Genomic DNA, 22,337 nt, shown 5'->3' on the forward strand with positions numbered 1-22,337 from the left:
AAAATTATTAAGGATGGTGAAAACCAAGGTCGACTATGAAGAGCTCCTGGAGGATCTCCACAAATAGGGTGAATGGGCAACAATATGGCAAATGAAATTAAAAATAAGTAAGTGTAAGGTGATGTCGAATGGCATAAAAAATCCCAGCTGTATACTAATAGGATCAGAACTTGCTGAGACTGAGAGGGAAAGAGACGTTGGGGTTGTTGTGCCCAGAGAGGTAAGGTGCTTTGAAGCTCACCAGGGAGTCCCTGGGATCCTGACAGCCGTTTATGTTTCCAGGGAAGAGCCATGAAATCGACAAGGGGTCAGAGAGAGGAGAGATGATTTCCGCAGAGAGATGACCATTTGCCTACCTGCCAAGGAGGGCAAGATGGATAGCTGTTGTAAAACTTGATCTGGGTAGTGAGATGTGTGGGACATGAGCCCTGAGTTGACTGGGAAATTGGGGTTCAGTTCCCCACATGGGAGTTAGTTTCCTAAACCAGAATTGGGAGAGATCCTGCCAGCACAGGCAGGAAGGGTTCAAAAGATTGGTGACATCTGGGAGTTTGCTCCAAATGCTAGGAGCCGGATTCCTCTGAATGAAGCCAGTGGGGGTCTGGATATGCATTTGTTCCATAGACATCCAGGCGGGGATGTTGGAGGTAACTGTTCTGTATTGTTAAATTTAGCTTAGTTATGTTTTCAGATCTGTAAGCAATCTGCCGGATAGTATTTTCCCTGTGTTGTGCTCGTATCTTAATCTATAGCAATAAAGTACACCAGACTGTGATTCGATTTGTGTGCCTCAAATCACTCGCTCACACTTAAAACATGGATGCACAGGAGAAGGGTTGGAACAGCAGGGAAACTACCCTTTGTACTTGCTCAGAGGCAATCTTTAGTAGTGTTCCCCAAGCCATTGGTAACATGGAGGGTTGGATTTCTTGGGGTGGTATTACGCCAGACACAGAGGGTGTCCTTTTATTGGGGGGGAATTAGCTGGAGACTAGATAGAGCTTTGCAAGAGGCTGGCGTGGGGATCTTTTTAAACCAATTCTGCCCCTAGGTGAGCTAGCCAAATGGAGAGCAACCCAATAATGAGAAGGCTTTTATGAATTTTAAGGGTTTTATTAAAAGTAATCAAATTTGGTAAAAAACACACACACAAACAATTCCCAACACACGGAGAGATAAGAAAGTAAAGGATTGAGATTCCCAAGTGGTTCATAGTCACCTTTCCTGCAGAACGAGTTTCCAGGATAGCAGCTGCATGAGGGAAGGGGAAAAAGGACTACACGCCAGGTGTAGGGCTCACATCTTGTGTTCAGGATCCAAAATGAGAAGCCACTGGCATGTGCCAGGGTGCCAATATTTAAGGCTGAATTCTGCCCTGGGGCAGGGTGATTCACTGAGCATGTGTACAGTGGGGCACAAAGGTAAGATTGCTTCAAAATTGGACAAAGATTGGATGGTGAAAAGGTGGGAGCTAGGGTGATCGGAACATGAGAGGATTATTGATGACTGTCAGAGAGGGGAAGGAGAAGATGGGATTAGCCTGTAATCAGACTATCCCAGAGAAGAAATGCAGAGAGGGGAAGGGGAAATGCCATTGTTCAGAGTCCAGAGTCGTTAGGCAGATCTTGATATGCTGGCCGTGTCTTTGGTTATGCAAAGATGTCCAAGAAGGCAGCAGTCCCATGACTGAGTCACAGGTGGGGAGAGGCAAGAGCAGAATCTGGAGTCCTGTGTTCTGCTTGGCATCCACCTCCAAGATGGAGTCCAGGTCCACTTCCCTTCTCCTGGTCCAGGCGCTGTGTGCCATTCGCAGGTCCCTGCCGGCTCGGTACAGCGACGTCCAGTGGGGCGCTCCTGTGCCTTGGAGTGTGCTGCTGCATCTCGCTATGTCTCCCCTGCCACTCAGCAGCAGTTCCAATGTACAAATGTGAGAATCCAAGGGTGTCCATATTATAGGGAGTATGAAAGGGTACCGTCACAGTGGCAGCACGAAGAACAGGAACATGAATTATACTACACGTACATGAACACGCATGAAAGCACATATAGACCCAGGTTTATAATGGAGGCATAGTGAATAACACAATGAAAATGTTAACTTAGCATGTGGCAGCAGTGACAAAAGGCAAACTATGCTAGAGATTATTAGTACAGGGCTTGAAAATATAATGCGAGTATGCGGACTGAGCATAAAAGCATACATTTCCAATACATTTCCCATAGCATATAATGATTTCAGGCATTACAATATGACCTCCTCTCCTCTCCCCTGTAGAACTTGGGAAACTTCAGGGAAGTTTCCGGTGAAACATAGAAAGAGGCTCTTTGTTATCTTCCAATCCAAGATATTTTTAATAAGGACACAATACAGCGATGCAAAGTCCTAGAGCGACGCCACTTTGCCACCCGTCCAGCCAACGGCCGTTTCCCGGACGTTCAAACTATACAGCCGCTCTAGCCTCCCCCTCTTTCTGGTCCACCGGCCATTTCCCCCCCCCCCGACCAAGAAGAGGCGCTCTAAAAGCCCCGCCCACCCCTCCCAACTCTATGGTTTATTAAAGTCGGGACCGTCCCGGAAACTCCCGGCTCCCCCGCGCGAGAGGTCGGTCGGTCTCGCGAGATGTAGGGGGGGGAGGCGGAGTCGGGCGCGCCGGCCTTGCTGTCGCTGCGGGAGGAGGAAGTAGTGTCATGGCGGCGGCTGTGGCGGGCTCCGGAGTGGGCGCGGGCTCGGCGTCGCGCGGGGGCGGCCCGCGCTGGTTCTTCAGCCGGGAGCAGCTGGAGAGCACGCCGTCGCGCCGCTGCGGCGTCGAGGCCGACAAGGAGCTCTCGTACCGGCAGCAGGCGGCCAACCTGATCCAGGATATGGGCCAGCGCCTCAATGTGTATCCTTCTCAGGCCGCGTCGGGGGGGGAGGGGAGGGGAGAGGGCCTCAAAGCCCGGGGGGGGCTCAGTGGGGGGGGGCTCAGTGGGAGCGGGGGGGGGGAGAAAGGAGGGCCTCGGCCTTTCCCGAGCTGGGAACCGCGGAGGCCTAGTCCGGGAGGCCTTGGCTCCTCCCTCGCTTCCTCCTCCGAGGCAGCGCCTGGGAAGGCGCCGCGGCCTCCCCTGGGAACCGGCAGGAGGAGGGAAGCTCTCTCTCGGGCGGCCCTGCCTGGCTAATTTCTCCGCCGGCGTTGCCTACGCCCTCCTGGGCGACCTCGGCTGCCCCCCCCCCTTCTCTCTCTCTCGGACCTGCGCATCGACTCCTGGCGCGGAGAAAGGGCGACAACGCACGGGAGGCTTTGCCTTGGATTTGCCACTCTCTTAAGTGCACGTTTTCCCCATCTAAATCCTCAAAACTCAACAATAAGCCCCCACCCCAGGCAGAGTTTGGAGAATTCGGATGGGGGAAATGGGCAGCTAGAGAGCGGCAAAGCCAAGGCAAGGCCTCCCAGGGATAAATAGCCAACGATAATCCCCCATGCAGAGTTTTGAGATTTCGCATGGGAAAATGTGCATCTAGGGAGCGGCAAAGCCTCCCAGGGATAAATGGCCAACAATAATAATCCCCCGTGCAGAGTTTTGAGAATTTGGATGGGAAAATGTGCATCTAGAGAGCGGCAAAGCCAAGGCAAGGCCTCCCAGGGATAAATAGCCAACGATAATCCCCCATGCAGAGTTTTGAGATTTCGGATGGGAAAATGGGCATCTAGAGAGCGGCAAAGCCTCCCAGGCATAAATGGCCAACAATAATCCCCCGTGCAGAGTTTTGAGAATTTGGATGGGAAAATGTGCATCTAGAGAGTGGCAAAGCCAAGGCAAAGCCTCCCAGGGATAAATGGCCAACAATAATAATCCCCCGTGCAGAGTTTTGAGATTTCGGATGGGAAAATGTGCATCTAGAGAGCTGCAAATCCAAGGCAAAGCCTCCCAGGGATAAATGGCCAACAATAATCCCCCATGCAGAGTTTTGAGAATTTGGATGGGGGAAATGTGCATCTAGAGAGCGGCAAAGCCAAGGCAAAGTCTCCCAGGGATAAATGGCCAACAATAATAATCCCCCGTGCAGAGTTTTGAGAATTCGGATGGGAAAATGGGCATCTAGAGAGCGGCCAAGGCAAAGCCTCCCAGGGATAAATGGCCAACAATAATAATCCCCTGGGCAGAGTTTTGAGAATTCGGATGGGAAAATGTGCATCTAGAGAGAGGCAAATCCAAGGCAAAGCCTCCCATGCGTTTTCCCCCAAAGCAGCCCTGGATAGCCCTTCGGTCTCGGCAGAGGAAGGGGCTGTAACCGCGTGCCCTTTCAGAGCAGGGCAATCTTGCACAGATTTTAGTAGGTTTAGTCTTTTTTTTTTAAGTGTGATAAAATTTATTGTCTGCAGCCGAAAGCCATCACAATCCACCGTGTGTGTGTGTGTGCGCACCGTCAAGTCGCAGCCGACCTATGGCAACCCCTTTTGGGGGGGGTGGTTTCATGGCAAGAGACTAACAGAGGTAAAGGTTTGCCAGTGCCTTCCTCTGGTATTCCTTGGTGGTCTCCAATCCAAATACTAACCAGGGCTGACCCTGCTTAGCTTCTGAGATCTGACGAGATCAGGCTAGCCTGGGCCATCTGGGTCAGGGACAATCCACCATACAAAACATAAAAATAACTTCAGTCAGGAGTAACTGCATTGGATTGCGTTATTAGTATTTCGTGGTAGAAAAGCTGAGTTAAGAATAGAATTTTTCCAACCGTAGCTTTGTCTTAGTTTGCTTTTTGTTGCAATTTTTTTTTTATTTTTTAGTTAAGCAGTTGCTTGGGGAGGTTGTTCAACATCTGTATTCCTGGGGAAGTACAAATGTAATTTCTCTAGGCCCTGTAGAAGTTTGGCGTTTTTGTCTTCATACAATATTATAAGGTGCTAAATACAGATATTTTATTTCTAAAGCATCAGCAGGCCATATGGTAATGAAGTTCTACTATAGAGTAATTTTTTTTCCCTTCTGTCTTCTTCACTGCCCCCCATTGGTTTATTTCTGCAGCATGTAGGAGATAGAACACTAAATAAGTTACACCAGACAACTTTCTTTACATTCTGGAACTTTATTGGGACACAAAGAGAAGCTGGGTGCTTTTAAAAGACAGCTGAATTAGACCAGCAAATTGAACATTTAAAGAATGGCATAGTACAGAAGTATGAGATGTAAATTTTTTTGAAATGATGGAGCCATGAAGAAATACTTTTCCAGAAAAAATTTTTTTAGAGAAGTAGGGAAATACTGCATATTTTCAAATCAAATCTAACAGTGCAATCCTAAGGAGAGTGATTGCAATCTAAGCCCATTCATTTCAGTGGGCCTAGACTGGAGTAACTCTCCTTAGGAATGCAATGTAAATCTCTTTTGCTCATTTAGCAATGCAAATAGAAAAAGAAAAATTTGAAAATAGAAAAATTTGGTATAAACAAGAGAGTATTATTTGTACAAATGGTCTCATGTAGGCAGAGTACATAGGACTGGCAGTGTATTTGGATATTAAGTTAGAATTTATAACACTGAAAATGCTGAAATCATTAATAATGCATTATTATTGAAGACAGCATATTATAATTGCCAGAATAACTTGCATACAAATAAAAAATATTGCTGAAAATGTTGTGTGTGTCTACAGGACACACAGGAAATGTCATAAGCTAATGCCGTAGATTGGCTTGCGTAAAAATGTTCATACCACACATTTTGAGTAAAGCCTTGTCATTCATTTCATTCATCCCAAAGGGAAAAAATAGGAGTTCTTGCCAGTGTTCCCCCAAATTTACCAATTTTGCGGCTAAGAAATTGAGAGAGTGGGTTGGTTTTTAAGTTCGTGTTTTTTTTCAGTGCTGTCTGAAATCCACTGGAAAAATTGGGGGGAAGTCCTGGGGGGGCTTTCTCACCTAATTTCCCCAGTCTTTCCCCACACCTTCTTATCTCTGTAGAACTGCGTTGTTTGTTCTTTGCAGTTTCCATAATTCATGAAGCTATGATAATCTGCAAATTGGAATAGTCTTTTAGTATTGAGAGTTAATAAAAATATGGTAACACTAATATGTCACTTTTTTTAAGTGGTTATCCTTATTTGGGAATTGTATTGAATTGTGAATTAGATAGTTGACTGATTGCTGTTTCTCTTAAAATCACTTTCATTGGTAGCAACAAGTTTGCTTTGAGACAGGTTCAGATACAATACAAGGATGAATGTTCTGTGCTGGTTATAAACTTTTATAAACTTGTATGTAATTTGATGAATGCACATTGAGCAGCTGTGTGAACAAATTACTGTGATGGGTGTTGGGTTTCTTGGATGTCTACGTTCATCATATGTGACATTTGCATTTTCCAGTGTAATATTTATGAGGAAAGTTAATAATTTTAAGCAAGTAGTTTGTATGAATGCTATAGTTAAAGATCTGATGTTTTCAAACAAATAGTAGAGTTTTAAAACATAAAGGTCTGAAAATATTGAAAACCATAGGGAGCATGCTATGGGGAAGGGCAGCACTGGAAGCTTTCTTAAAATATTTGAAAGTTAACAAATTCTAAATTAGAGATGTGTCAAATGAACCAAAGACAGTCCTATCCTCAGCATAAGTTGTGCATATTGGCTATTCAGAGTATGATTGGGAGGCACATGATATTGCAACCTTCCAGAAGCTAAGCAGATATTTGCCTAATCGTTTGCTTTGATAGGAGACCTTCTGTGGGAACCCTAGCTGTGCCATGAGTTCCTCAATCAAAGAAAAGTGGGATATAACTGTAATGTTTCTTTTGTTACAGTATTTGACTAAAACCAGTTAGTGCAGGTTTGAGGAAGAGTGCTAGATTGATTTGTACATATGTAAAACTTCCTTAACCTTCTTTTCAGATCGCAACTTACAATAAATACTGCAATTGTTTACATGCACAGGTTTTATATGCATCATTCCTTCACAAAATTTAATAGAAATGTAAGTAGATTGAAACTTCAACAAGATCAGCTAGTACTGTTTGATATTCTTGTATGATACATAATATTTGTTTACCGGTATATGCTGCCCGCCCCCAGCCAAGCAGGGCTCAGGGCAGTTTACAGCAAGGTAAAAACATCATCAGTGTAGTAATATAAAACGTAAGACACAAAAATTAATATATTAAAATAAAAATTTACAACTTGTAAAATATGGCGCTCACTAATCAGTCAACCCCCCCAGCTGTTGAGACAGTAAATGAAGTCCAACTGAAGAGGAAATTGACACAAATCCAGCCAGGATAAATAGGGAAAAGAAGCTGGAGAGGGAGAGAGCTGGAAGGAAGGGGCAAGCAAGAGGGGAAGAGCACAAATCCAGGCCAGTGAATAGATGTAAACCATCGCTGCCCTTAACCATTCTCTTGGTGGAATATCTCCGTCATACAGGCCCTCCAGAACTGGGAAAGATCCATCAGGGCCTGTGTTTCCTTGAATAGAGAGTTCCACCAGGCAGTGGCCATGGCTGAAAAAGCCAAAGCCCTAGTTGAGGACAGCTGGATGGTCTATGGGCCAGGGATAACCAGGAGATTGTCAGAGGAAGAGCGCAGAGCTTTTTGAGAGGTGTAATGGAAGAGGCTGTCCCTCGAATATGAAGATCCCAGACAGTTAGGGCTTTAAAGGCAAACTTGAACTTGATCTGGAAATCGTTCCAAAGCCAATACAGCTGGTGGAGCGCAGGCTGAATATGTGCCCTCCAGTAGGCTCCTGTGAGGGCCCACGCAGCTGCATTTTGGGCCAATTGTAGTTTCCAGAGCAGTTTCAAGGGCAGCCCTACACAGAGCAAGTTACAGTAGTCTAATCTGGAGGTGACAATTGCATGGATTACTGTGGCTAGGTCAGAACAGGACAGGTAGGGCATGAGTTGCCAGGCTTGGCGGAGATGGAAAAAAGTCGACCTAGCAACACTAGTGACTTGGGCCTCCAAAGGGATGCATCCAGGATCCCCCCAGACTCCTGGTGGAGGCAGATGATGTCAGTTGAGCTCAGTCAAGAGTTGGCAAAAGATTAGCCCAGCCACGGGACCTCCGTCTTAGATGTATTCCATTTCAGCCAACTCTGCTTGAGCCATCCCACCACAGCCCCCAGGCACTCGGCCAATGTATCCGGGACGGTGTTCGTCCAGCTGTCCATCAACACAAAGAGCTGGGTGTCATTAGCGTACTGATGCCGGGTGGAGTGAAATTAAGTAGTCTCGGTGATCTCTGTGGAAGAAGAGTTAAATTCTGTTGTGAATGAGTGGACAGCCAACTGCTAATGGGCAAATAGTGGGAACCGGCCCCCTGCTTCATCTGTTCCTCTAACCCTATGAAAATATTAAACAATCAAAACTTGTCAGTGTGATTAACCCTGTATGAAATATTTGATACATTTTCCTTTCTTTTTGAAATTAACTCAAGTTCAGTGCAGTCTATCATAGAATTATTTGTTTGGAATCTCCTGCTCCCAAGAGGTTGCTAGTTTCTTGTGAAAGAGGTATTCAGATGCTATTTCTAATTGAAGAAATGTTTTCTCCAACAGATTATATCTCCTACTGCATTATTTTTGGCTGCAAAAGTGGAAGAACAGCCACGGAAACTCGAACATGTTATCAAAGTAGCGCATGCTTGCCTTCATCCTCTAGAACCACAGCTGGATACCAAGAGTGATGTATGTACCAATTATATGCGTCATTTTAATTTTACCTCACGAAACATAGACCACTTTTTAAAAATTGTCGGTAATTTTCTCTTCAATGTATAAATGAGCTGATTTCCTATCATGTAGGTAACAGCTTTGGGTCCCGTCCCCCCCGCCACCATAGTTAAAAAAGATCCACATGGGGGATTTCTGGAAACCTGGGATAACCTCCATGCTTTCCTAAAAATAGGAAAAGTAATAAGAAAATAGGGATCGAATAAAATTAAAAAGTATCAAAGACTGAGATCTTGTAAGACTCCCAATTGATATCTTGGTTTCCATTTTGAGATGAGTAAGCAATGAAGGATTATTGCAGGACTACTTCCCAATGTCTTGGATGCCATGGTCATCTGAAACCACTTTGCTGAAGCTTGGAACAAGAGGATATAATGGGGACCTGTAAAGAAGTGGGAGGGCTTATCCCCCCCATATCCCCCTGTTGCATAATTTTCATTTTGTCATATTATCAGCTTTGCAGCACATTCTGTACATATGTTTTCTCCTGTTTTACTTCATTTGTATCCTACTTTTCTTTCCAACGGGGACCGAAAGTGGCTTACAACAACTTTCTCCCTCCAATTTTATCCTCACAACAACCCGGTGAAGTAGGTTAGGCTTAGAGAGTAGTGTCCATCTGAGCTTCTCTGGCAAAGTGAGGATTCATATCTTCCCAAGCAAGTTCCCTGTGCCTTTATGTTAAAGTATTACTGATGATATTGGATTAGATCCTACTGCTCTGCTCTACTTGGAGACCTTCAATGCAAGGGAGCTTCTAGTGAGGGAACGCTCCGCACTTTATTTGAGTGATCTGGTAGTGATCCAGCCAATACGTTTTACTACAGTAGTTGAGTACAACGTAGTTTTCAGTTAGTAACTTTCATAAGTAGAAAAACATTTTTTCACCATAAGGAAATAATTTGTGCTCTGTACTGATAAGAAGCTGAGCTTCCATCTTACGTATTTAGCATTTGATACATTTCAGCTTATCCTTACTCTGCTAAAACATGGAGGCTGTTTATTCATCCTGCCTTTAGTTTGTACAAGGTGGCTAACAATCAGAACACAAAACACAGTTTTAACACTTGGCACTATTAACAGAAATTCCACAGCTCAAAACTACAACCATCCCCCATAACCAGGACAAACAACAGATGTCTGGTAAGTGTTGGGCTGATCAAGGGTGGTGGTTGGATATATATAGCAAGAGGCAGTCCTTCAAATATGTGCACCCCAGCTCATTAAGAGCTTTCAAGATTAAAACCAGCATATTTAATTTGCCACAGAAACAAATGGGGAACTTGTTAGGCTGCTGTAAGATTCTGTGTTCACGCTCTAACCTTTGTATGTTGTGAAATCTGGTCCCCAGGTACACATTTTGTGTCTGCTCATTCCTCACAACATATGGAAAGTCAAGGCTAGAAGTTCCTATGTTATCCAAGTTCTGGGTTATTCCACACTCAAACATAGGATTCATGTCCAGGAGCCAGTCCTAATCTTACTGTGCATGACATAAAATTTGGAAAATATTGTCAGAACAGCCCAGTAACATTTCATACAATTGATATGCTGGAGAACTGGGTTAAAAGTAAACGCTATGAAGGATACAGAGGTTTGAAGGGAAAGGGTAAACATAATATTAGCTATCTAAATTTTAGTCATTCATGTTTCTAGTCACTTTTATGAGTGAGATGAATACCTCTAAAGTTGTATAGTCTCTTTGCTTATTTAGAATAGTCTTTTTCTACCTTTATAGTATTAATGCTTCATCGATTATATCTACATTTTAGGCATACCTTCAACAGGCCCAAGAGCTGGTTATACTTGAAACAATAATGCTTCAAACTTTAGGTAAGTATATTCAGTCCATATGTGTTGTCATTAAAGTTATCACTTAAATTTCTTAAATCCAATTCGTATTATATTGCAGCTAGTAATGGAATATCACATATACTGTATCCATGGAATTCTTATATAATAAAATTGATTTTTGAGGAGCGGAGGGGTCTTAGTAATACATGTAATATGTATTACCCATGTAATACATATTGCTTGTGCATTAAAACCTCTTGTGTCAGACTTACACTATTGTTATTTCATTGTAGTAGTCATTGTTGGCAGTAACTTAGGAGTGTAAAGTCTGCTTCTGTAAACTCTTTAAATGTTCAATGCAAGAATTATGAGGTTATTTTAATAGCTAAAAATGAGATTACTGAAGTAGGCTTCTGAAAAGAACATGGGAAAAATATGCTCTTAAAGTTGCCAACTGATATAAAGTATCATTTGTGAAATATACTTTTTTTTTTTCAGGTTTTGAGATTACCATTGAGCATCCACACACAGATGTTGTGAAATGTACGCAGTTAGTGAGAGGTCAGTAACCATTTAAATGGCTCTTTTGACACATCTCTATATGACGGTGGTGGTATGACTTGGTAAAACTAAATCCTCAGTGTTGCCTCTACTGTGAGTAAATCACTAGTGCATCCTACTGATTTTTTAAAAGTTACCCAGTTCTGCAAAATGTGTGCTTAAAAGTGTAGGTAGTGAACTTCTGAGCCTAAAATTACTAGTAAAAGTATTAGGAATCATTACTGCAACATACTATTGTGGTATTATAGTTACAGCTTTTGAAGTATTAACTGTTTGGGACCTTTCCCTCGATCTGCGACTGCTTTTTTTGTCTGGCCTTTTCTATAGTTATTTGATTCTTACAGTGGTTTGAATAGACATTTATCTGTTTCTGGACCACATATGGGTTAATACTGGGTTGTGCACCAGAATCCTACCAAAAATTATGCTGCTTTTCCTGCTTTACAAAAGTCATCATACTTTTGTAAAGCAGAATAATGGATTTGGTAGCACTTTTAGGGAAACTTTCTATATTGACATCCTGTAGATTGATGGCTTTCATTCTAATATTCTAATATTCTAATATTCTCTGTTAAACTTTCTAAAGTTTTACAGTTTAGCCATTTTAATTAACCATTTTTAAAAAAAATGTGGAGTCACATCCTTGTCAACCACAATGTGGTACAGTTATGTGTGCTTAAGTATCAGTTAAATTGGTAAAATATATCCTGCACGAACCCTGGGTTGTAGCCAGAATTTGCAGTGGTTAAGCTGTACGTGATTCTAGTTATGCATACTACTGGAGTAGAAGAGTGGTAGCCCTCTGGAAGCTACCTAATATTTTGGTCCTCCCAAATCAAAAAACACTACACACCTATGAAGATGTGTACTGAATTGCCCCTTTGTTTTTATTTTACACGTGAATTGCATATTTTGTTAATTGCGAGACACCAATATCCTGGTGATATGCTCATGGATAGCCTTAAACTTAATAATATTATTGATGCAACTTCTGCTTCCTTTTTACTTAGCTCAGTTTTGTAAGTAAATCCCCAAGAAACTTTTACTACCATTTCTGCTGTTTCATGGATTTTAAAAAATCTCCAAGCAAACATTTGCATGGGACTGATAACTCTGTTGGCAACATTTGTAAACATGCTGTAGTCTAGCACACTCCCCTATACAGATTTGTAGCAAATGGCATATTTAACTACGTGAATAAGAATCAAAAACTTTGAGACCTCAGTTCAGCTTTTGTTACTGATTTCAAGGCAGTTGTGAGAAATAATATTATTTTTACTCTTGGAAAGTATTTTGTTCTTGTTGGATATAGTGCAGTTGTAAGCTAAATTGTATATAAAGGACATATGTTAGAAACAGTAGCAAATGAGTGCCCTGCACAATATCAGCATGTGCTGTTCCACTCTGCGTTAGTAAATGATCAAAAAACAATAACTCTTGCTTGAAATTAACAATGGGACTTGAAAGGATTTTATCACCACCATATGCTGGGTAGTTCACATTTATTAGGTTTTTGAAAAATCAGGAATGCCACTGCAAGTCACACTTAGGCCCTTAATATAATGGGACAAGTAATTTTGTACTCATGACTCTACTTGTTGGCTTGCCCGTTTTTTAGGTATAATGAGAAGTAGGCATGCCCTTGAGCCTAAGCAGTAATTTCTTTCTGTGAGGATTTAAGTGCCTGAGTAGACTTACCCTTTTGCTGTGATGGAGCTATTCTGTGATTAGTGGGATTTGTGTTTTCAGTTAGGTATTTGAAGCCAGTTTGTTGCAGCTGCTCCTGAATAAGCTTTAAATATTCCTTGGTTATGGGGGGAAAGGCTGGCTGACAGCTGCTGTGGTACTCGTCTTCATTTTCTTGGGACTAGTTTAATGTATGGTTTCCTTGCAGTGAAGTTAGTGTGGGGAGGGCAGGGTATTAAAGAATGTGGGAGTTGTGTTCCAGATTCACATGGGAAATGTGGAACATGATCCAGAAATTATCTGGAATGCGTTCTCCCACATCTGACGTAACAAATAGTAAGAAAGGAGATGGGACGTTCTTTCAAAACTAGACTTCAGCAAGGTCCCATTTTCATTTTCTGTATGTTCTCCCCTTGATTATCATAAAAGCAAATTTACACAGCAAAATTGGTTCCATCCTCAATTGTATTCTGGTGACTCTACTGATTGCTGGAGTAGGTGTTGAACCATCCTGAATCTTCTCCTGGAAGAAATTCTCATCCAGCCTTGCAATTTGCCTGTTTCCTTTGTGTGGCTAACGGTTGCTCCAAGCAATCTGGACTAGCAGTCCAGCCAATACAGTAGAATGCCATGTGGCTTCACATGTGAGTCTTTGCAATGTACCTTCAAGGATAAGTACCCTTAAGACCAAAGGGAAATAGAAAAATCTTAGCATGTGACCTATTTGGTGTTACACTGTATTTCCTGGTTTACTGTATATGCAGATGTGTTCGTTTCTTCTCATCATTACCATTCCTGCTTTGGGTGTGGCTAGGACATCTAGGAACTAATCAGTGTACCTACTCATCTTGGACCCAAGTCAAAATCAATCAATGACAACAGAGTTTCAGTCCTAGGCAGGGCTTTACAAACACCTGCTCTGTCCTTATTGGCAATGCTGCATATATTTATGGAGCAGATATTACAAACAGGTTTCTAGCCCTTTTGCTGGATATAACAGATTTCTGGTTCATTGCTCCATTAATTTGCCACAGAGAGAAGTAATTGTACATTTCCTGGTGTATAAGACTTGAAGCTGTAGTGAAGCACTTCATAAATAGTGGTTAATTTGATTTAAAAAATTGACAAGCATACTTCAAAAGCCCTTATGGAAAGTTGTTTTAGGAGTAATTAGAATAGAAAAGAGTTGCTTTTGGTGAAGAGGGTGAATGGCTTGTTTTGTATTCTTTTGCAAGCTGATAGTTTATAATCTTTGCATAAGTAGCATGGAGGAGGGGGTAGGAAGTTACATAACATTATTATTGATGGCTAAATTTCTTGTTTCTTTTTCTTACAGCAAGCAAGGATTTGGCACAGACATCCTATTTCATGGCTACCAACAGGTTGTTATCCTGAACCTCTTTGTTGCACTGTTGTAGCACACTATAGCTTCCTTTACTGCAGGGCCCCCTACCTGTGTCTAACCCTTGTTGCAACAGGCGACTGGGCCATCTACTGTGGTGGTACCTTCCTGCTTGCAGTGCGGTGTATTGTACAAGGGCCTAAAGGCACAAAGGGGTTAAATGCACAATGCGAAGTGTAGTGGTGCTTTCTGGTGACATATTCTCGATTGTGAGTGCATAAGTCTAAAAATTGGTAGCCTGAATAGCAGCTAAAGATTACAGAGAGATAAACTTAACCTAGAAATCCGAGCATCTTGGTAAGTACAAAGTTGTTTCTAGTTTACCCTTGTAGTTAACAGCAATTTTTTTTCTTAAATAAAACTTTGGCATTGTAAAAAAAGTAAAGTCAAAAGCATTTAAAATATTTTTTGTTAATACATCAGAACTCGGCCATGAGACTTCTATAACTGCAGAGGCTGTCCACGTAAATATAAAAAGCTGCTATCATCTAATACATATATTGTTCATATTTGATCCTTGGGCTATGGGGATGCATTTTATGTCAAATGGACAGGGCTACACTGAATGGAGATATTAGAGCTTGGTAGATGAGTAGCAAAAACACAAGAACGCTTGCTAATGGCATACATTGTGATTTGTTATTTGAATATATTGTGATTTGTTGGTTTTGTGGAGAAAAGTAGGGTTGGGGAATAGGAATTGGTCTGATAAGTAGGCTGTTTGGGTCTTTGGTGGAACATAGAAGGACAAGGGGAAAGTGAGACAAGGGAGCAAAGAATGTGCAGCTCATGAGTCTGTGTGAAGAAGAGATAGAAATGGGATTGGTGGGAGGCATCCAAGGTGGAGAAGGCTTAGAAGTAAGTTTGGGAGCTACACATGATCCAAATAGTGATAAAGAGAAAACTTGTATCAGGGAAGATGTTAGGATTTTAAAGAGGAACAATAATTTTAGCACAGACATTAAGGTGATTGGATACAAGAAAAAGGTTGAGCCGTAGGGAATAGTAATTTAGGTAGGAAAACTGAGGGCATAGTTGAGTGGTATTTAAGAAGATGGACGGGTTAAAAGAAAGGCCTGGGAGATGGCAAGAGATTAAGGAACAGAAGGTGTCAAAACCAAACTGGAGGTTGTGTCTGGGAGAATGGTATTAAGTATCTCTCCCACAATAGGATTGTTGGAGAGTTTGGGTGGCTAAATTAGGAGCTAAATACTAGCTATTCACAGGTATTAGAGATTCATACATTACTAGTGTAAAGTTCCCAACTGGATTTTAAAGGGGATCACTGATTATAGTGTGAAGAAAATAGGAAAACACAGATATTATAGATGTCCTAATTAGTGTAAGTACACACTTGATCAGACATTAACATTGTGAGAAATGCTTTTTGGGGTGTGTGCATAGAGCTGCTGCTGTAGTATTGACCTTTCAAGTCACTCAGGCAGCACTAGAACGTTTAATTGGCACTGTTGTGTTGCTTCAAGCCAGGAATTCTTACCTGATGTTAACTAACATGAACTGTGTTGCAGGTTGGACTGACAGAGGTGAAACTTGGTTTCTCACTACTGTTCCAAATGAAATATGTATGATATATATGATAAGAATATTACAAATGTTATAAACACTTAATTTTGCCAGATAGCTTATCAATACATGCTAATATTTGGCTTTCTGTATTAAGTGCATGTGGTACAGAATACTATAGCTCATCCCTTTGTTTAGCAAGAACCAATTTAAATTTTCACATTATACTTGTCTGTTCTAACTTGAAAATAGTCATAACTTGTCATCTTGAATAGAGCGTGTTAATAACGGGTACGTTGTTCTTGTTTTTTGTTCTTTTCCATGTTACACTTTTGTTCTTCCATTATGAAACGCTTCCGACCAAAGTCTTCATCTTACTACGTTTTGTCTTCAGTACAAACCAACTGTGATAGCTTGCGTGTGTATACATTTGGCATGCAAGTGGTCCAACTGGGAGATTCCTGTATCAACTGATGGAAAGCATTGGTGGGAATATGTAGATCCTTCTGTTACTTTAGAATTACTTGATGGTAAGTAGAATCAACTTGGTTTTATTCTTCTGTTGAAATTATAGCCTGTTTTGTTTGTTATCTTGCTGCCAACCCTGTCATAAGAGGCCTAAGTTGACTAAAGGACAGTAACTTGGGAATTGTAGCCTATTTCACTTTCCTGCTGTATAAGTTTTCTGCTCTTTCTAGTATGAAAATGCGACTTGCATGCAAGTGGACCTGGCCCAGCAGCTGGCACAATGCAACTGGGCCATAGTTTTCCTAGGTAGAGGCTGCCTGAGGGGAGCTGAAGACATAGGGAATAGTAGGTTGACTGTTGGGTGGAAATGAGAGAAGGAAGCAGGAAAAGGGGAGAGGCTATGGGGTCTTTCAGGGAAGGGAAAGAAATAGTTGGGGAGTGCAAAATTAGATCACACATACACACAAATACTTGTGGGTTCTCGCTTGTTTATACCAAAGAGTTTGGTCAAGATCAATGGATGGGACATTCAATAAACAATGCAATAGGATTAGGGTCGTAGAACCAATCAGAAGACTAAAAACAACTGAAGGAAAGCATAAGTATTAACATGACACGTTAAATGGTGCAGAATTCCATAGTAGTATCGTAGTTTCAGCAAGCTATACACACTAGTTACTTTGTGAATCATTTAGTACAGTGCAACTTTATTGCTTGCATAGAAAAGCCCTCTTGAATAATTCAGTTTTGTGTAGTTTGTGGAAAGCCAGTAGAGTAGGAGCCTACCTGACCTCCTCTAGCAGTCCATTGTACAAGATGAGGGCCACAATGGAGAAGTCACATGTATGGGCCATTGTTGATTTTGCCCATTGACACCTGCAAAAGATGAGCGAAGCTGTCATGATGGAGCATAGGGGGGAGAGGCAGTCTCACAGATATGAGAGTCCAAGGCCTTGTAGGGCTTTGTACGTGATAGCTAATCCCTTAAATTGAGCCTGGTAACATGGGCAGCCAGTGAAGTGCCTGCAGGATGGGAGTAATATGAGTGCTCCATCTAGTTCCTGATAATAGACGAGCTGCAGCATTCTGCACCAACTGGAGTTTCTGAATTGATTTTGAGGAGACCAATGTACAGTGCATTACAGTAGTCTAGTCTCGATGTTACTGTGACGTGGATCCTGGTCAGCTGTATCAGAGTAAGGGACCATCTTTCGGACTAGGCTGAGTTGGTAGAAAGCCTTTTATGCAAGTGCATTAATTAGCTTCTCCAGCAATAAAATTGGGTCCAGTATAACCTCAAGGCTCTTAACTGAGTCAGCAAGGGTCAGCTGAACGCCGTCAATGGTGAGGTGCACAATGTCCTTCAAGATCTTTGCCTTCCCAACCAGCATTACCTCTTATCTTTTCAGAGTTTAATTTCAATTTGTTCACCTTGACACAGTTATGAACAGAGTCCATCAGTAGCTAGAAGCCCTAATATCCAAAGGGAGCCATGCCTGGGAGCCAACATCAGGTGAAGGCCTTGGTTTCTTTCCCTTGGTTGTTGGCCCTCCAAGGCAGTTGTTTGGACACTGTGTGAAACAGGCTTCTGGGCTAGATGGACCACTGATTTGATCCAGCAAGGCTGTTACTAGTTTATTTTTTTTTCCTTTTTGCAGAAAAAAAGTGTATTAGTACTCCATAACATATACATAGGCATAGACACTACATTTTTACGAGAAACATTTCCCTAATTCTTCGCAGTTGTGACACATTGTATCCTTTCTTTAAATTTGTCAGTTTGATTAGGAGAAAGATTTCCTTACATTTCACAATCCGCTCGTCAACGGTAGGATTTAGGTCTGATTTGCAATACCTTGCAAATTCTAGTGTAGCAGCTGTCAACAGATGTACAATTAAATTCTGTTTGTCTTTTGGAAAAACGGCTGTGTAGCTAAGTAGCATGACCTCGGTAGGGAAGGGGAAATCTATATCAAAACCTCTTTTTAGATAAGCTATAATAGAGGAACAGTGGAAGGCTTACTGCACCATCAATTTACTCCAAATTATTAGCGTGGTTGAACTATGTGGCTTGGCTGTGCAGTCAGATTGCCCCCCACGTGTTGGCTAAATTCATCGCCTGTTTGCACTTTCCCCCGGGGAGCATCGCATAAATCATGATGTCATGGATGTGCGACAAGCTCCCCTTCCTCCTTTTTTAATTTTTTGCAAACTTCACCCTGGCAGCCTGCAGCCTGGGGATTGCATCTCCGCTCAGACCCCCTTCTGTCCCTATAAAAATGTCCACAAGCACATACAAATTGGGACAAGTAGCGTGAGAAGCCGGGCAGAACTTGTACAGGGTTGAGCGAGGGAGACTGCAAGACCAAGCAAGGAACTCTCTCCCGTTGCTGCCACCTTCGTTTGAAAACTGCAGTCCCAGTCTTCACAGAACTCATTTAATTCTAATAAACACTGCACAAAGTTGCTGGTGTGTCTGCAAAGCCCCTGTCCCGGAGGAATCCCTGCTCAGAGAGTTTGCATAACTGCTTTCCAAATTTCTCTGCAACTTTTTTTTTTAGTTCACTTTAGGCACAGTCGGGTGCCTGAGGATTTATTTTATAAAAAGCTACACTTAAAGGGACAAAAGACTGCTCAAAGCAGGAAATCATTCCCATCTTATCTTGGGGATATTGCACTGGGAGGAAAACGGGGGCGGGGGGGGAGAAGAAACTGAAACATTCTACTGCGGCCAGAACAAAAGCAACAAGTACAGCCTCCTCCGTAACAACAGAAACAAGAGACTGGCTGGAGAATAGGTCGCTTCTTTGCAGGCTTTCAACACCATGCTTGACATCCTGATCCCTTTTTTAAAAAGAAGAGGAATAATCCAACGTTACTCCAAATGCATTTATTTTTTTTAAAAAGGCTCAGAAAATGGCCACCGGAGGGAAAGGGGAGGGGACATGGGCTACACAGTGGGTGTGGACGGCGGAGGGGCGGGGGAAATAAACTGCGTCTTAAAGCTATCTGCACCTCAGGGGAAGCAGTCTGGGAAACGGAGAAAGGAAAAAGATCGCCTTATAATCGTTTATGGAAACCACGTGGATTAAGTGACTGCGAAACGGTTCCACCACCAAAGGGAGGGGGAAGGTGCGATCATGAATCAATAAAATGTCCCAATAAACGTTTCAAACAGTGAGTGCGTTAGCCCTTTGGGTTTGTGCTCTGCAGTGTGACAACCACATGTGCAGGTAATCTGCATTTAGTAATTTACAAAACCAACATTTATCCGGCATATTCCCATAGACTAGCTAATTTAAATGGTGATAGGTGCCATTGATATAACATTTTAATCAAATTTTCTCTGAATCCAAGGGAAATAGAGAAAGTTAAATTGTAGGTAAAGATGTATTTCCACCTTTCTTCAGAAATTTCATGACCCAGATCCTTTTCCTACTTGGATTGAAACGAATGTTGAGATAAACTGGCTATTTGGTGTAAAATCTCTGGCTGCTACTAGCTTCTTATGTCTCCCAGCTCCCAGCAGTAACTCTTCAAGGAGTCACAAGCAGCTGCTAGGAGAACAGGAAGAAATGTCCTGCTCCTGCTAGTGCGATGTCTGTAAAATCCAATCCTGAGTGACTGGTCATTGGAAAACAAAAGACAGTGCTTCCACAGGGGACTACCTTTACCTTTATGAACTGAAAATAAAGCATGCAATTCAGTCTATTTGGTGGAGCATTTTAGCATCTAGCAGTTTAAGTGAAAAAGGTTTTTCCAATGTGCACTGTTTTGTGTCTTTAGGCAGTTGAGCAATGAGCACAGGCAGGATGGTGCTGCTGCAGTTGGCTTGTTTGGGGGCTTCCTAGACGCACATGGTTGGCCACTGTGTGAACAGACTGCTGGACTTGATGGGCCTTGGTCTGATCCAGCAGGGCCTTTCTTATGTTCTTATGTTGTAACCAGGAAGGTAATACTAGCCCTTAGCAAACAGCAAGGCTTTGACCAAAATTGTATCAAACTCTTCACTGTCTCCATAAAATGATTAATTTTAATATCTTACTTCATTTTTGTGGAAAATAGTGTGTGATTGTCATGCCAGTCCTCTGTCTTTAAACACAAGCAGTGATTCAGAAAACGTGTTTTTAGGCCGTTTTCTGGTTACATAGTTGTTCACTGGCATCAAATGTTTATACCTCAGTAGTGTAAAGTTCCCAGCTGGATATCAATTAACTTACTTTTTTTTTCTTTTTTAACAGAGCTAACACATGAGTTTCTTCAAATATTGGAGAAAACTCCTAGCCGGCTAAAGAGGATTCGAAATTGGAGGGTAAGAATAATTTGTGATGAGAGCCATTTTATATTTAAGAAGCCTTTGCAAAACTGTTTTCTTGAAAGCTAGCAACCTATTGTTTACTACTAGTTTAAATGTATTTCGATAGTACAATAACTTACCTGGCTTAACTTGTTAAATCTGTATTAGACCTGTATATGAAACAGTTGTGAACAAGAGTAATTTCATTTTACCAACTAGTTTTCAAAAATGAGCTTTACAAAGGCCCTGCTTTTTTGCTCAGGCTTAAATGTTCAGAGTGGAAATGAACATATTGCACATCCTGCTTTTCCTTTAGAAGGCTTCTGTAAATCTCTTGATGCTCTCATAGACTAGATGTAACTGAATATTCTTTAACTTGTGCATTATTGTTCTTATATAGGCTAATCAGGCTGCCAGGAAACCTAAAGGAGATGGTCAAGCTTCTGAGAATTCACTCCTTGGCTCATCTTTGGTTCAGAATTCCATTTTGGCAGATGCTGTTGCCAGTGTGTCTTCAAACTCAAGTTTCCAAAAACAGTCAGCACCCACATTTCCAGCCCCAGTTCATCTGAACTCAGGAAGTATTTCAGGTCAAGATGGTCAAGAAAATCTGACCATGATGGCGGGAATGCCAAGTACCTCATATGGTTTGTCCACACACCAAGAATGGCCTCAGCACCAAGAACAAACAAGGACAGAACAGATATATTCTCAGAAACAGGAGACGTCACTCCCTGGGGGTCAATTCAGCATAAACTTTCAGCCAAGCACTTCTCTGCAGTTACATTCAGGATTACATCATAGACCTGACAAACACTCTGAGCATTCTACTGCACACAAACCAGGAAACAAACACCACGGGCAACTTGCTACTGCCCCTGTAATAATTCCTCAGAAAATGTCATTGGATAAATACCGAGAGAAACGCAAGCTAGAAACCCTGGAACTGGATGTAAGAGAACACTACATGGCCACAGAACCGCAATGCAAAAAGCACATGCCGTCCCAGGCAGCGAGTAGCAGCTCTGTCGCTTCCCCTATTAAAATGAAAATCCCCATTACAAATGCGGAGAAGCCGGACAAATACTTGCCTGACAAAAAAGAAAAGGGTGGTTCACTGAAACTGCGGATACCCATTCCACCCACAGAAAAGAATCTGAGTAAAGAAGACCTGAAAATGAAAATTAAGGTCTCTTCCTCAGACAGGCACAGTTCTTCAGACGAGGGCAGTGGGAAGAGCAAGCACTCAAGTCCCCATGTTGGCAAGGACCACAAGGAAAAGCACAAGGAGTATTCTGCAAACCGCCATCACAGCAGTAGTCATAAACATTCCCATGCTCACAGTGGCAGCAGTAGTAGTGGTGGCAGTAAGCATAGTAGTGATGGATTGACACCAGCTGTTCTGAGGAGTCCCGTTGGCTTGAGCAATGATGGCAATTCCTGTGGTTCCGGTTCTTCCAGAAAGAAGCTGCACAGCAACGATGCTTCTCACAACCATCACTCCAAAATGAGCAAAAGTTCGAAAAGTTCAGGTAGTTCATCTAGTTCTTCCTCTGTTAAGCAGTATGTATCCTCTCTAAACTCTGTTTTTAACCTTCCCTTACCCCCTCCTCCCCCTGTCGCATACCAGGTGGGCTACGGACATCTCAGCACCCTCGTGAAACTGGACAAGAACCCAGTGGAGAACGGTCCTGATGCCAGTCACGAGTACAGTACAAACAGTCAGCATATGGACTACAAAGACACATTCGACATGCTGGATTCACTGTTAAGTGCCCAAGGAATGAATATGTAATCAGTTGTTTAGGCCCCTTTCCCCACCCTTTTTTTTATTTAAGAATTATTAGAATGGAAATCTTCCTAATCTAGGGAGAGCAACCCCTGAGTTGCTGTCCCACTTTATATAT

The 22,337-nt window shown here is 42.2% G+C and overlaps 1 protein-coding gene across 1 annotated transcript; it reads left to right on the plus strand.

The window, feature by feature from the left end:
* The first annotated feature begins 1,757 nt into the window (after positions 1-1,757).
* Positions 1,758-22,337, plus strand: CCNT2 (cyclin T2). Its single transcript, XM_056861166.1, has 10 exons — positions 1,758-1,927; positions 2,562-2,882; positions 6,866-6,947; positions 8,525-8,653; positions 10,471-10,531; positions 10,991-11,053; positions 14,076-14,121; positions 16,032-16,195; positions 20,375-20,445; positions 20,831-22,337. The coding sequence occupies exons 1-10, from the start codon at positions 1,758-1,760 to the stop codon at positions 22,223-22,225; spliced, it is 2,502 nt and encodes an 833-aa protein (XP_056717144.1). The 3' UTR covers positions 22,226-22,337.

The sequence above is a fragment of the Euleptes europaea genome, chromosome 15, assembly GCF_029931775.1.
Source record: "Euleptes europaea isolate rEulEur1 chromosome 15, rEulEur1.hap1, whole genome shotgun sequence".
Taxonomy (NCBI): domain Eukaryota; kingdom Metazoa; phylum Chordata; class Lepidosauria; order Squamata; family Sphaerodactylidae; genus Euleptes; species Euleptes europaea.